Below are 15100 nucleotides of genomic sequence, written 5' to 3' on the forward strand. Positions count from 1 at the left end.
ATCCAACTCAGGAAACAGGAGCTTCTGCCTTGGCCTCTTCTCTGTGACATGGCAAGAAAGGGGCCAGAGCCTTCCCCCCTCCCTGCAGCTCACTGGGTCACACAGACCATCCCAGCTGATAGGAAATGCAGGATCAGGACAGTAGAAAGCTGTGCAGAGAAGTACGTGGCACTCCAGAAACTCAGAAAAAAATCTCTATTTGTTATCCTTCAGCATTTAAACAGTGCAAGTCGCCTTTTTTTTTTTTAAGCCAAAACTGAAAGCCAAAATGTGAAAGGTTCCCCAGTTCACATTTGTAACTAAAGCCATTAACCCCAAAGTAACAAGCCAAAGCAGATTAGAGAAAATGCAAGAGCACCACAGAAGTGAGTGGCACAATGGACTTTTTGTTTCAGCTAATTTCACAGGAAAGTGAGAAACGATTAACAGCGAACTCCAAGGACACTGCATTTTTGCAGAGTACTTTCAAAAGCCTGAGGAAGATTGTGATGAGGAAAAAGTGGATGAAAACATCTACTGAATCTATCTTGGGTATCTGCAGAAGGAAAATATGCTGCTTACTGCCTCCTAAAAGTTGATTTCATTTTCTGGAGATTCTTCACAACAAATGTGCTCCACCACCCATCACAGAGTTGTATGGAGTAAGAGCAATCCTTCATGGAAACATGGAATTAAAGTTGGAATAACCCTTTTAAGATTGAGTCAGTCATCAACCCAGCATCGCCACCACATTCATCACTAAACCATGTCCTCTAAGTGCTACATCCGCACATCTTTTCAACCCTCCTAGGTATGGTGGTTCCACTGTTTCCCTGAGCAGTCTGTTCCAGTGCTTTACAACCCTTTCTGTGCAGAAATCGTCCCTGGTATCCAAACTAAACCTCCCTGCTGCAAGTCGATGCCATTTCCTCTTATCCTGTCAAGACTTTTTCTTTTGACCCTCTTCCAGAAGGGTCTCTGTCCTTGTCAAAACATGAATTCCCACACCCCAACAGGGATTCAGAACCCTTTTTTACTGCATGGTTGCACAGATGCATTACTTCAGGCATCAGGCGGCTGGCACCCATTTCCAACTGCTTCAAGCAGTATTTTTTGTAAGAGAGAGAACAGAACAATCAAACAAAACACATTTACGGAGGCTTTCACAATCAGGCAATACCAAAAAGCAGTGGAAAATACAGGCCAACTTCTGTGCCTGGAAAAAAAACCCAAAACCAACCGGAACTCACCGCGATGAGGATCTGGAAGGAGCTGTGCATGACCTCGATGTAGCGGTACTCCAGGGCGCAGCCGATGACAGAGATGTAGGAATGGTTATCCAGCCCCTTGATGCCAGACATTGAAGCCTCCTTCCTTACACAGCCAGGGCCATTTTCACTCCACCAGGACTGGTGCCGGGAGATGTTGAATGTCAGGAGTTCGCTGTCCTAGAGGGAAAAGTTGCAAAGAGATCTCTGATTGCTCTGAGAGTGTCAGACATGCTGACAGATGGAGGCCGTATTAAATCAATGGAAAACTTAGTTTCTGAGACCCCAACTCCCTCAAAATGCTAGCACAGATCAAAGCACATTGGCTTGATATTCCCTCATAGAACCATGGAATGGTTTGGTTTGGAAGGGACCTTAAAGAACCTTCCTTTATCCCAGGTTGCTCCAAGCCTCATCCAGCCTGGCCTTGAGCAATTCCAGGGGTGGGGCAGCCACAGCTTCCCTGGGCACCCTGTGCCAGGGCCTGCCCAGCCTCACAGGGAAGAATTTCCTCCTATTATCTAATGTAAACTTATTTCCTGGGCAGGCTGCTGTGGTGAGAATCATTCCATTACCACTCCATTTGTTGCAGCCCTGCAACAAATCTATTTCACCATCCTGTAGCACAGTTCGGATGCAGGCTGCAGACCCAAGAACATTTTGCTAGTGGTTTCTTCAAAAAAAACCTTCAAGTTTTGGGTTTTGGAGATGAACCCTGCAAATCTAGAGGAGCAAGGTAAACAAGGCAGCACTAACGGTCCTGCCAGGCTCTTCCCAGCATGGGAATCAACATAAGCAGCTAAACAGTATGAACTTCATAACCCAAAAGTGAGTTTCAAAACCCAACAGAACTTCCTCTGTTCCTAGCTATTAACATGTCTGACAAGATCCTGCACCATTTCTGCCTGATTTCCTTCCATGCTCCCCACACCTGAGGCTTCTGCACCTCCTGTCAGCCCCAGGTCAGCCTACCCAGCTGAGCTGACCTCACAGGGCTGACTGCAGCTTCTTGTAAACACTTCCCCTGCGATTTCTTATCAACTTTACCTCGAGAGGTTTTTTGTTTTGCTCCCTTGTCTTTGCTAGGTAAATACTTTAAACCAGTTGAGGGGGTTACAGAGTGAAATGCCACACAAGGCGTGCAGGGCTTTGGTGTGCAGCCAAGTGCTCATTTAAAGATGACCACACTTGCCTCACACTTGAGAAATTCACAATGTTTACACGAATACTCAGAAGAGCTTTAGGATTTTGAACTTGCAGGACATGGCAAAGCCCTCCTGTGGGTAAAAGACAAACTCAGGACTGGCTGAACAGCTGCAGCCCTTCATGGATGAGTGCCAAGCACTGGCTGCCCCTGAAGCCCTTCCAGGTCACTTTGATGCAGAATCAACAATCCCTTTCGAGCACAAAACAAGGCAAGGGGTTGGAAGTTTTATTCTGAAGAATAGATAAAAAAAATGTGAAGGCAGAGAATCTGTATGTCTACGGAGAGGGATGAATGTTGGATATACACACATCATCCACCCATTGCTAAAGGTTTTAGCACCTAGCCATAAACTATTTCACACTGCTCGTGCCAGGGTCCTACACAGTCCCAGAGGAAAGCCGTGACTCCCAGAAAAGCAGCAGTCAGAGCTTGGGGTATTCACACTTCCCAACATGGAAAACCTCACATGGCAGCTCCTTTGTGGCAGCTCCCCATGGGGAGTCAAAAGGAAAAACAGATTCAGAGCAGCTTATCCAAGCCCCTGCTCCAAATTACCCTCTGGAGTGAGGGCTGTCTCCACAGCCAGCACAGGAGCCAAGCCAGGCACTCCTGCGGACATAAAACAAAAAGCACATCCAGGGCCAAACTCGAGCCACGGGGGCAGGAGCCTGACTGCCAGCCAGAGAACCGGTGAGCAGCCCCCGCTCTGCACCTCGAGTGGGGACCCTCCGTCCACCACAGACACCCCGAGGCGGCCTGCAGAGCCGTGATTCCAGTCTGCTGCGGGAAGCACGTGCTGAGAAACGCGGACAATTAAGTGAGAAGACAGCTGCCAAGCTCCTGACATAATCACCGCAGCAGATGGCACGTGCTGTACAGGAGGTGCAGGAGGGCACGGGGATGGAGCGCGGCACCGGGGCAAAAGCAGCCGCCATAGCCAAGACAACGGGGGAAACTCCTTTAGCAGCTGGGAGTTTAGCCCTCTCCACCCTTCAGTCACTCACACACAGCTCAGAAAGTCACCAAATCACAGCTTTTCTGAAAAGCTTGCTCTTTTCCCCCCCAAGTTTGCGTGTTATGAGGCTCGTGGATTTTCCCTAGGCCTCCAAGGCTGGGCTCTTCTCCCACTCACTGCTGTGGTTGGGGAAAGAAGCCATCATCTTTCTCAAAATACAAAACAAACCCCCACAAACAAGCAGAAAGAGACCTTCAAAACAGCCAAGAAGCCCCCCAAGTGAATTCCTGTTTCTTTGCCCGGGGCTCCCCCATCAGCACTGAGCCGAAGCCGTTCCCCAGGGCACCACAGGATCTCAGCCCCCAGCGCTGCCCTCTCCCAGCTCACAGATGGTGCCCTCCCAAACCTTCTGCCTGGCTGATGCACACAGACCCCTCAGTGTCCTCTCTGCTCCTTACAGAGGCATCAGTGTGTGTTTTGGCAGAGTGAGGAACAGGCTTCTTTCCTTCTAGAATCTCCCTATTGTCAGCTTGCAGAGATTTGGCTCTGGCTTAACCTCGCTGCAGAAGCTGAACTTGCCTGTAAATTCAGCCTGAAAAAGCAGAACCGGTGTGGCTGGAGGTGGGCAGGTGGAGGAACAGGAGGCCCTAACCAGCACTCACTGCTTTTTGCCCACAGTCACACTCCAGCTCTGAGCAAAAAATACAAATAAAAAAAATACATATATAGATAAAATTAAAGAGTTATACATCAGTGAAGAGCAGATTGGCAAAACTGAGCACATTTGGATTCCAAAAGAGCCACAATGCCTCGAACTCATGAGCTCTCAGAGATGTAAAGTGAATACTGATGGCACACCGGGATCAGGGAATGTCTCTGCGCTCAGAGCCACCTCTCTGACCCAGCCCCTGTCTGGCAGCACCAGCGAGAGCGTCTCAACATGCAAAGCGGAGCTGCTCCATCCCTGGCTGGCTGCCCTCGGGGGATACCTGTGTGATGGGGCACAATAAAAAGAGCACTCAAGAAAATCCCGTAATTGACCTCCCGTTGCTCAGAGCTTTCTGGAAGACTACAGAAACAAGCCCAGGATGTCTCCCGTGGTTTGCCAGCTTCGTTCGTGAGAGTACAGCTGGAGAGAAGCGAGAGCGGGGATTAGAGCAGCACACAAAAATCAGGAGAAAAGAGCCAGGTTTAGGAAGGCTGAGGGAACAGCTGTTTCCCAAAAGCTTTCTGAGATGCATTTGAAATCTCAACACACCGAAATGCTCCCAGAAGCGGAACGTGGGCTGGGGGATGTTACCCAGCCCCAGCAGTGAGCCAGCCCAGCTGCGGGGAGAGGGCTGTGTGTGCGCCCAGCCCCTCCAGCCCTGGCCAGGCTTTCCCTGCCTCTTTAACCTCCAGCCTGGAGGGAAGCGAGAGCCAGGAGCAACCCAAGCTCCTTCTCCAGAGCACCTTGAAGGCCAGCCAGGAAAAAAAAAAAAAAATCACATCTCAGTCTGAACTGCTTCAGCACCTGGCTGCCCCCGTTTGGCACCAGGGTGAGAGGGAAGATACATCTCACAGAGCCTGTTCTCCCCAGAGTGCCCCACGGGAAACTCACACCTACCCCCAACACCCACGGAGCCAGCTGCGTCCCTTCGCTAAAATAGCTTCCTGAAAGATGCTCTGAAATTATTTTCTAAGGGACACTATCAGAGATGGTTTTATTTCTTGCTGTTAACAGCCTGCTAAACTGCCTCCCACAAATTTCCTTAATTATCAGGCAAAACCACACTAGGACAGCTCTGGAACAAACTGAGCCTCATTTGGGAGCCACCAGAACTTGACAGCAGAATCATTTTTAAATCTTTTTAGATGGAAACATTTCTTATGAAAATAGGAAATACAATGTTTATCTTTCATTCCTGTGTTTGGAGCAGCTGAATCTCTGAGACACAGAGAAACTCCCAGTGCCTCTCCGTGGGCTTTTTGACAGTGCCATAGCATTTAAAAGCCAAACCCCAGGCTTCCAAGTTCTAAATTTAGGAGTTGAGGGACAGTTTTGCGTACACATGAATTTATCCGTCCTCCTGGTATTTCAACCAGGTACGAAGACATCCCAAGATGCCATCCAGATTCTCTGAAATACAAATAACCCCCCTCTGACCCACAAGGGCTGCTTCCACTTCAAGAGGAGATTCAGACCACCATGGCTCTGGATTCAGATCAAAGCTGTGCACAGACAAGAGAGAAGATAAAGGAAGGATTAAAAAAAAAAAAAATAATAAAAATTAGAAATCACCATTCAAGAAGAATAATTCCAGAGGGAAAAGACAAAAAAATACATTAAAATGCAGGATGCCAGCTCCTCAAACCTCTCTGAACATTTCTCAAGTACATGAGGGAGAGTCAGTCAGCATGGCAGCTGGACAGACATATGCTCATATGTCTTAGCAGCAGGATTTTAATCATTAACTCAAGCTGAGGGGTTGCAGGAGGGATGCGTTTCACGCTCGAGTAGACAGGGAGAGGCTTAACATATTATTGCAAACACAGCCTGGAAACTTCAGAGCTAGCTCCCAGCAATTCACCTGCCCAAATGGGCAGATGGACACGGGGAAAAGAGGGAGATGGGACAGGAGGAGGAACAGCACCATGGAAATTCGGCTGTGAGCCCCATCACAGAGCAGTGGCGCAGCACTTGGAGCTGCAAGTGTGCTCAGGAGTAGGAGCAGAGCAAGTCAGCGGGGCAACGCTGCCAAAAGCTGCTCAGAGACATCACCACCCCCCTGCCAGGGCTGAGACGCAGCCCTGCAAACCCAGGATGCTCCAGCACTCGCCTGCTCACTGGCAGAGCGCTCCCAGGAAAGCTGGCATGGGCCATGTGCTTGGGGAGGCCCTTCCAGCAGCAAGGGAAGTGCTTCCTTAGACACTGGTGCTGATCCACCTGTGTCTGGCCTTCCAAGGAAGTTCTGCTGGGCCATATTTCACACTCTTACTGCTGCAAAGAAAAGATTCCAAGATAAAATACCCTGGCAGGATAGAAATGCAGAAATCAAGTCAGTTTAGCTCTTCCAAGAAGCCGGGAATAGATTCAGTGATCAGTGAAATATGTTTTCATTTCCAATAAAAAAATTCAGTGTGACTAGTGATTGGTAGCTGATTAGTAATTAGTTATAACTCTCCTGAGGAGGGCTGACCAGAACAGCATCCTCAGTGACTCCATGGCCAGGAGACACAGAATGTACGTGCTGGAATAAGCTGGAGGATAAAGGAGCACTCCAAGAAATGTGAAAGACAGGAGGGAAGAGAGGGTGAGAAGTGGTGGGAGACAACAGAACGGAGGAAAGACAGAGAACAATTCCCTGGTAAGGGAAAGCAAACAGCCAAACTGCACCTACCAGCCCTTATTCTACTGATGACCTGAAGTTTATAACTGAGGGATTGTCTCAATCCCTTTGCCAAATCCCTCATGGGCTGACAAGGGACTGTGGGGTACCTGGTTTCTGTTCATTACATCAGCCAGGCACCCAAAGCAAGGGGGGCACAAGAACAACGTCCCTGTTCTTGAGAACAGCACTTCCCTGCTCCCCTCCTCTATCCCTTCACCACTGTGAAATCAGACCTAGGCAGCAGAGCACAAGGAATTGCTTGCAATGAGTGCACATAACCATTTCCTCGTCTTTTCAATTCCCTGGGCTTAAATCTGTTACACGAGAAACACTTGAATCCTTTCTCTCCTTTCTCACCCCACCTGAGCTATCACCTGTCTCACTGGGCTGTCATTTCCAGGCTCCAAGTTAATAAACTCCTTTCTCCCGAGCTCCTTGCCCTTTCTGCATTCTCTCAGTGTAAATAAGCTGCTGACAGAGCCTGCCCTGGCAGGCTGCCCCTGTCAGAGCACAGCGGGGTCGCTGCAGGGCTGGCAGGAATGCCGCTCCCCCACTCCCCCAGGATCACCAGCAATCACACAGGAAGCAGCTCCCTGAAGACCTTCAAAGCTCTCAGGCCCTAAAGGGACTTGCAGAGCCCTGTCCAAGCACCCCGCAGTGTGTGCATGCTTAATCTAGCAGTTATTGAGTTAGTGTTTATCAGACCAGCTCCATCAGCCTCCCTCCACCACAGCTCTTCTTCCAATATTTGCGATTTCCCTGCCAGGCTCATGATGAGCTTTGTCTTTGACTTCTTGCCAGGGTTAGAGGGCAGCCTCCTCCCGAGGGCCCTGGGGCACACAGGGGTACCTGCAGCCCGCTGACACTGCCCTGCCCTTGCCCACCCCTTGTACAGCCAAGCCCAGATGTCCTTCTGGGCTCTGATCCCACCACGGAGATCGATAAAACGCCAGCTGGCTTTGGATCAGCTTTCCAGAGATGCAGCAGCAGAGCCCAGCCTGTGAAGTGTCCTACAGAAACCTCAGCTCCTGCTTCAGGTGGATCTTTTGGTCTCTTGTGGAGGCGAAGATTTGTTTTGCCACTACAAAGGCCCAAATTACTTCAGTGAAAGTGGAGGAGGATGGAAAGCAGCATCATCAGTTTTCCTTACAAAACAGCTTTCTAAAGTGAGAATAACTCATTAAGAACAGAGGCAAGGCTGTCAAACACTTTACAGCCAAACAAGCACAAATTATCTTTTGGTTTTGCTGGTTGCCATTAAATGAACTAATTTCTCATTGCAGCCCGAGAGGAAAGTCCACTGAGTCAGAAACAACTTACACTGCAGCCCAAATCTATAAAAAATGTCCCCAGTCACAAGTGTCACCCTGTAAGCTAAATAAAGCCTCTCTGTGTGCTGGCTTGGCTAAAATGAGCCCCAGCACAGAGCAAGGTTACCAGGTGAAGCTCCTCTGTGGCACAAAAAAAGGAGTTTGTGGTGCTGCTTGAATTGCAGAACAGCAACTCGACATGTTGCAGCGCAGGTTGGGATTAGCAAACATGAGTTTCCAGCTGGCTGGAAGCAAACACTGGCTCTGAGAAGCTCCCAGAGCAGTTTATCAAGCCAACATTTTCTCTGCAGAAGGGAACATTTAAATAGTTACATAAAATTCTTTTATTTTTTTTTTAGTTGGTCACAGCCATCATTGAGATCGTCTCAGGCTGAGATTTCAGACTATGAATAATCACTGTTCTGGGCAAGAACTCCCTCAAAGTTTATGGAGATAATTGGGAGGGGAAATGAAGATGAATTGAGACATTAGGAAGTTACATTTTCTTATCTTCAAAGGATTTAGGCTGCCACTCCTGGCTTGCTGTAGGCCTGATAAAAGCACAGGGCAATTCCAATTATGAGCTGCAACTCCAATGCATGACCTGGGAATTTAGGCCAGATGTGGAGCGCTCTGAAATGAACCTGCATCCCCACAATCACTCTGAGTCTGCTACAGCAACACTCCTCATTCATTGCTTACAGCCCAGGCTTAATTTAGGGACTGCCTCCCATTTTTAATATTCCTGACTCATCCCTCATTAGGCAGACAGCAATACTCAAGCTAATCTAGTCTTCAAAGAGCTTTGCATATTAACTCACAGCACCCTGGCCAGTAGCCATGAGTAACTACCACCGTACTTAAGAGGGAAGAATTCAGGCAGGGAAGCCAGGTCCCGAGGAGATGAGGCAGAACCCTCTGTTCTCTGTTCAGCAGACAGGGGAGCCTCTCCCCAAAGGTACAAAAGAAAATATTTTGCCAGGTATTTATCCCTGCTGCTGAAGAGCAGCAAGCCTTCAGCAGGACTGGGAGGCACAAAAATGTCAAGAGTTGGTCAGGTGTAGAGTTCCAGCAAAACTCAACCCAGGCAGACCCTGCTGCAGCCCTTCCCTGGGACAGGCTGGCAGAAAGGCCACACTCAGTGCTCAGGGCCCTCCCCTCCAGCACACACCTTCTTGCCAAGGTGCTCTCAGACCCCAAGAGGATCAGCTGCAATCTGGTTATTCCCTAGCCCTCCTCTGCACCAGTGCTGGGAACTGGCCCTCAGACCCCTCTCCTCTCAGGATGGCTCTCTGCTCTTACCTCTGCAAAGCAAATGCACTCTGCCTGCTGTGAGAGCAGGGTTTGTTCCAGCCACCACCTGCACCAACCAGCCCGGAGCTCCAGAAATCAATAGTGGCCCTTCAGTTTCTCATACAAGCAGCAGAACTCCCCATCCCTGATGAAGCAGCTCTCTGCACAGGCAGGAGGGCAGGACCTGCTCCCAGGCAGCCCCCACCCCTCACCTCACCTCACCCACCCACCCCTCCCCACTCAGCTGCAAAGCCGGGGCACTCACCTTTGAGAGCCCTCCCACTTCTAAGTAAAAGCAGATGATGAAGATGTTCCAGGTGACCCAGACTGCAGTCCAGATGGCATACTGGGAAGGAATGGGGTTGAGGAGAGAGAAGCAATAAACATTAGGAAGTCACTGGAAGTAGTGTGTATATATATAAATATATATATATATATAGAGGTATGTGTGCTCTAGCTGTGGGCAGTGGATTGCCCTGAGTCAGCACTGAAATCCTTTTTCTCTCCCTCTGTTTTCCATATTCAGCTGCTCCCTTGCCTGATCAGACACACAGGGGCAGGAGTCTGGAGGGATGGACAGAGCTCCTGTGCTGCGTTTGCCCATCCCTTTGCCCTCCCTCTCTGCTGGGCAGCGTTAGGGCAGGGCTGCCTCAGCACCAGCAAGAATTTTCCGAAACCTTCCCGGTTTGGCACAAGCACAGCTCGCTGAACAGCGGATTGCTGAGCACAGCCAGGCACCTCCTGCTAAAACAGCAGTGCAGGACCTGTGCCTCATCTCCAGGGGCTTTGCTGTGTCCCTCAGCAGGTGCCACAGGCTGGGACAGGCTCTGGGAGCTGGGAACCCATGGGCTCACTCACCACCACGATGTAGCGGGGTCTGTACTGGATGGTGCCGAACAGCCCCAGGATAACGATGATGATGTGCAGGAAGTTGGCCAGGATAGGGGCCCACTGGTATCCCAGGAAGTCGAACACTTGCCTCTCTAGTGCAGCAAGCTGGAAGGGAGAAGGAAAAGGAGAGTTACAGCTCCTGCACCCACAGTGTTTGTCCTCAGGGTTTTGACACGCTCCCTGAGCAAATCACTTCGGCAGCTGAAGGTGGGACTCAGTTCCCACAGCAATTTGCTGCCTCTGAACCAGGTCAGTGGGACACAAGGCTTGTTTACACATCCCCCTTCCCCCCTGGGCTCATCCCAGCTGCTCTGATGGCTGAGCTCCAGCGCTGTGTGGGGCATTCCTCCCTGGTGTGCACTTTGGGGCTCTGGCAGACGACAGAGGGGAGCAGCAGGACGGTAACATCTTAAAGGTTGAACGTGAAATACATTCATAAAGATGTCAGTGTAACTTTCTAGAGCTCATTTGTCAGAGCCTTCAGCATCACTCCATCACTCCTGACACCTCCTGTGTTTCTGCTCTCCAGCACACATCCATCAAAGTGAGGGAGAGGAGGAAACTCTCTCCTCCACCTTCACCCCTCAGAAAATGCTGCCACCAGTAAGGAAATTCTGCCAGCACATCAGTTTTCCAGGACAGGCTGTGCTCCTCTCCAGCACTAATAACGTGGTTCAAGGCTAGTACTGTGCTCTAGACATAAAACTCCATTATTGTTGGAGAGCTGGGGCTGATTTTCAAACCATATCTGCATAAAGATGTGCTTTTCACCTGTAGCCATCACCTGTGTATCAGACAACATCTGGCCCCTGGCCCTGAGCCTCTGTGCAGCTGAAAGAGCACAATGGACACGCAATTGCCTTTGCCTGCCCACAGCCTTTAAATGATATATCTAGAGGAGAAATATAGTGAGTGTAGGGGGTAAAACTGTTAATGCAACCTTTTCTCCCGTGCCCAGCCTTGCGTGGAGAGAGCTTCTCTTTTTTTTGTCTTTATTTACTCAGTGCAAGCCTCTCCATGGACCTGTGTCGTCCCTGTCAGTGCAAGACTCGAAAATATGTTTAATTATCACAGTGGGCCACTGGGATTGCATTATGACATTTCGTATTTATTTTTTGCCTAAATAAATCATTACAGCTTACCATCGGCAGTCAATATTCATTTAACTCCTAATCGGGCATTAACCATGAGTAATCCTGGTCTGCTGTGTGTAACCAGCTATGTGACACCTTCTCCTGGCTGGGATCTAAGCACCAAGGCTTCTGTGATGGCTTAAAGCATTTAAGGATGTGAGCGGCTGCAGGCTCCTCTCAAGCCCCACGATGAGAGAAACCACATCTATTAAATGCCCATTATTCCTCCTTCTTCCTGGCTCAGGGGGGAAATTGCCTTCACACCTCTCTAGGGCTCGCAAGGTATTGCAATTCCCAAAGCTACTCTGAAAGTCCAATAAAAATCTGTATTTCAAAGAAATCTGTGGTTGAGGCCACTCGCTCAGGGAAGGGGGAGGCAGCTTTCCAAGTAAAGAAGGACGGAGAGTGAGGAAGGAATGGAGGTAGTCACCAAATCTCTCTCTTTTTCCAAATAATCCCTTAGAAGCACCTGGAAGATGCTGTGGGGCTGTGGGGCGAGTGCTGCTCCCCCCAGCACAGCAGGATTGTCACACCAGCCACAGGTTAAACGCTTAATCCCTCAGGAGGGGATTAAGGCATATGCCTTAAGGATATGGGGAGATTTGGGATCCTGACTGGCTGGCAATGGGCCACTTGACTGTGACCGCTTCATCCAATCCGGCATTTAATTGTCTTTGTGTGCCCCGAGAGCCTCACCCAGCCCGGGACACCACGGGCTGTTCTCGGAGCAAAGCCCTGCCCGGCCTCCCCTCTTGCCTTCAGCCCCTGAAAACCAGGATAAACCCAGACCCCTCCTGCCCACGCCTTCTGCCATGAGTTCTCCCACTCCAGAACCGGGGCAATCCGTGCCTGCAGGAGTGTTTTCTTCTCAGTTTGCCTTTTAGGGGTGTATGAAGGTGGGAAAGCTTGTCCTTCCACAGCCTCGTGATGTCTCCTGGTTTGTTTGCACCAAGGAGGAGATTGGGCTGTGAAGTGACAGATAAAAGACCGCCCTGGAGACGGATCTGCCAATCTACACAACTTCAGATTTCAGCACAGCTCCTCAAGAAGTCTCTGGATTCTTCCCCATAATTCCAAAAATTCTCTTCACATCATACTGCCTTCTCTCTCACCTCTCTTGTCTCTGGGTTCTTTCCACCCTGATTTACTTTCTTTTGCCATTTTCCCAGCATTATTAAACTGTTTTTGTGTACCTGGGAGCTGCAGGCGTGACTCAGCTGGCCCAGAGATGGGCTGGCTCAGGGAAGGAGAGGGGGTGTGGGATGTGTGAGCTCACACAAGCTGTTTCCTCATTTATAGAAATAAAATTATGGTTTTCTGTAAAACATGTTGGTGAGAAGCAAATGCTGCTGCTGAAACTCCAACGCTGCCTTAGTGACGGGCAGGGAGTGAGTCTGTGCTGCAACCCCGCCCCTGGAAATGCAGCCTGAAGTCATCCTGGGCTTCCCCCTGTTCCTTCAGGAACTTACCATAATTAAGGAAATATTTGCTGAGAACAAACTGATAAACAACCATTTTGCTCATTACACTGCAGGTCTGTGTGCACAGCTTACCCACAGGATGCTGCTGAGGTCTGCAGGTACACGGGGCTGATGTTGGGGCTGAGTTGGCCTTGATTTGGGGTTGGGGTGTGAAGGATGTCACAGTGCCCTTTAGTGCCGGTCCCTCCAGCCCTGCTCAGAGGTGGCCGGGTCAGGGTTTGTCCTGATCTATCTGTCCCCTCGCACTGAACCTCTCTGGGTGCCTCTTGCTGAGCAGGGAAATGCCATCTCTCTTTCTCTGGTGCTGCCAGCGTTCTGCAGGGCAATATCCTGGCTGTGGTGTTCCTTACAATGATTCACACTGTCCCATTGAGAAAACCTATTATATTCCAGAGATACTGGTTGTAAACAGAAATGTCACAGGTTGTGGCACAGGTTTCAACCCACTCAAAGCTGACACAACCTTTCCATCAGGGAGGATAAGTTTTTCTCCTCCATGACTGTCCTTATCAAAACCAGGATTCCTTCTGCTCCTTCTGCTTCTCTAACCCATAGTATACTTTTACCTTTCATTCTTTAAATTAAATGATTTATTGCAGCACTAAAATCAGAAGAGCTGTGGAGGAATTTTCTCTCCTGAAATAAACCACATTTCTGCTGATCTGAGTGAAACTGGAGCAGCAAATAACCACGTGAAGCGATTGTTAGCCAGGAAAACAGCACAAGCCAAAGCTCTCTCTTGGGCCATCGTTCATTTATACAGCTGGGGAAGAGATGAGAGGCAGAGGGATGTTCTGCAGCTTATGGAGCCCATCCCATAGCCCACACACAGGGAGCACCAAGGGCTCTGGACGTGCTCAGGGGCATCACACTGTGAAACTTCTCCAGAGAGGGAAGCTGTACCTGAGCTGGAGGCGTGCCCACAGCAAAACAGGAAAAAAGTCCTAGAAAACATCTCAAAACATGGGACAGCTTCTCACTGGGGGTTCAAACCATTCCAGTAGCTTTTCCAATGGCTCTGGCAGGACAGTGTCACTGGCAGGTGTCACTGCCAGCAGGACACTCTGAGTTGGTTCAGCATGGGCTGGGGGTGCTTGTGTAGATTCTATTTAAATAGAATTCTGTTTATTATATACATATATAAATTCTATTCTATTCTATTCTATTCTATTCTATTCTATTCTATTCTATTCTATTCTTTTCTATTCCCTCAAATCTTTTCTATACCCTCAACTTTGTCTGCTGTTGCTCCTCTCCTGCTGATAAGCTGGGGAGTCCAACCTGGGCCCCTGTGCCCCCACAGTGCTGAGGAGGAAGGGATGCTGCTGAACAGTCAGGCACCTGTAATTCCTTAACTCCCTGTCCTTTATAGCCAACTATCAAAGCCATGTTATCAGCTAGATTTGCCCTTCTTAATTTATTAAGCTTTTAAAGCCTTTAATCTTATTTGGTTTGTATCTGCGTCTTTCACTGCATTTCTGAAATCAACTGGGAAACAAAAGAAAAAAATGCCAGTCTCAAGACAGGTTGATGTGACTCATACAGACACAGGAAAGGTGCTCAGAAAGCCCCACAAGAGGTACAGTCACACATCCATTTGTGTCTGTTTCTGTAAGCAAACCTGCTCTTAACCTTTCCAAGCTCAGCCTTAGTAGGAGATTTTTTTTTTTCAAAATGAAATGTTAGAAATAAATATCCAAGCGTGCAATAAAGGGAACAAATGGGAAAGGCTGACCTTACTGCTGCAAAAAAATCCCCAAACAAACAAACAAACAAAAAAATCAACAAAAAAAGAGAAAAAAAAAAAGTTTTACCCAGAAACCCAGGTAATTTTCCACTTGACCTATAAGAAAACAACCTGAAAACTCCTTTGCCACTCCTCGTCTCTCAGAGCTGTGAGGATACAGCCTCACAGGCTGCTCCAGCTCCAACTGGGACAAAATTTTCCACTTAACCCCATCTGTTCCTCCTCTCCTGAACCCAGCAAGAGCCTCAGCTGCAGCCCCGGGTCCCCACTGCACTGCTGGGATGATGTTCTGGGCTCCTGGCTGATCCCAACGCCCTGATCCAGCGTTTGATTTCCTGCCAAGTGGCTTCTCTTTTTAAGATGCTCTTCCTTTGTCTGCTGTGCAAACACCCTCGGAGCTTTCACTGGAAAAGGTCACAGGCCTTTTCTTGAGGAAAAACCTGCACTGGCTTCCTGAGGTATTTT

At 49.1% G+C, this 15100-nt stretch overlaps 1 protein-coding gene across 3 annotated transcripts in view; it reads right to left on the reverse strand.

Moving 5' to 3' along the window:
• Positions 1 to 15100, reverse strand: part of NKAIN4 (sodium/potassium transporting ATPase interacting 4) — a 49988-nt gene that overhangs the window by 15307 nt on the left and 19581 nt on the right. For all 3 annotated transcript variants that reach the window (XR_005703303.1, XM_040080084.1, XM_040080082.1), the window contains exons 2-4: positions 10242 to 10379; positions 9649 to 9729; positions 1230 to 1427 (exon numbers count right to left, since the gene is read on the reverse strand). Coding sequence is in view for 2 of the 3 variants with exons in the window: in XM_040080084.1 (XP_039936018.1) it covers positions 1230 to 1427; positions 9649 to 9729; positions 10242 to 10379 (417 nt within the window). In the remaining variant the exon portion in view is untranslated. The remainder of the gene's footprint in view (positions 1 to 1229; positions 1428 to 9648; positions 9730 to 10241; positions 10380 to 15100) is intronic.

The sequence above is a fragment of the Hirundo rustica genome, chromosome 16, assembly GCF_015227805.2.
Source record: "Hirundo rustica isolate bHirRus1 chromosome 16, bHirRus1.pri.v3, whole genome shotgun sequence".
Classification (NCBI taxonomy): domain Eukaryota; kingdom Metazoa; phylum Chordata; class Aves; order Passeriformes; family Hirundinidae; genus Hirundo; species Hirundo rustica.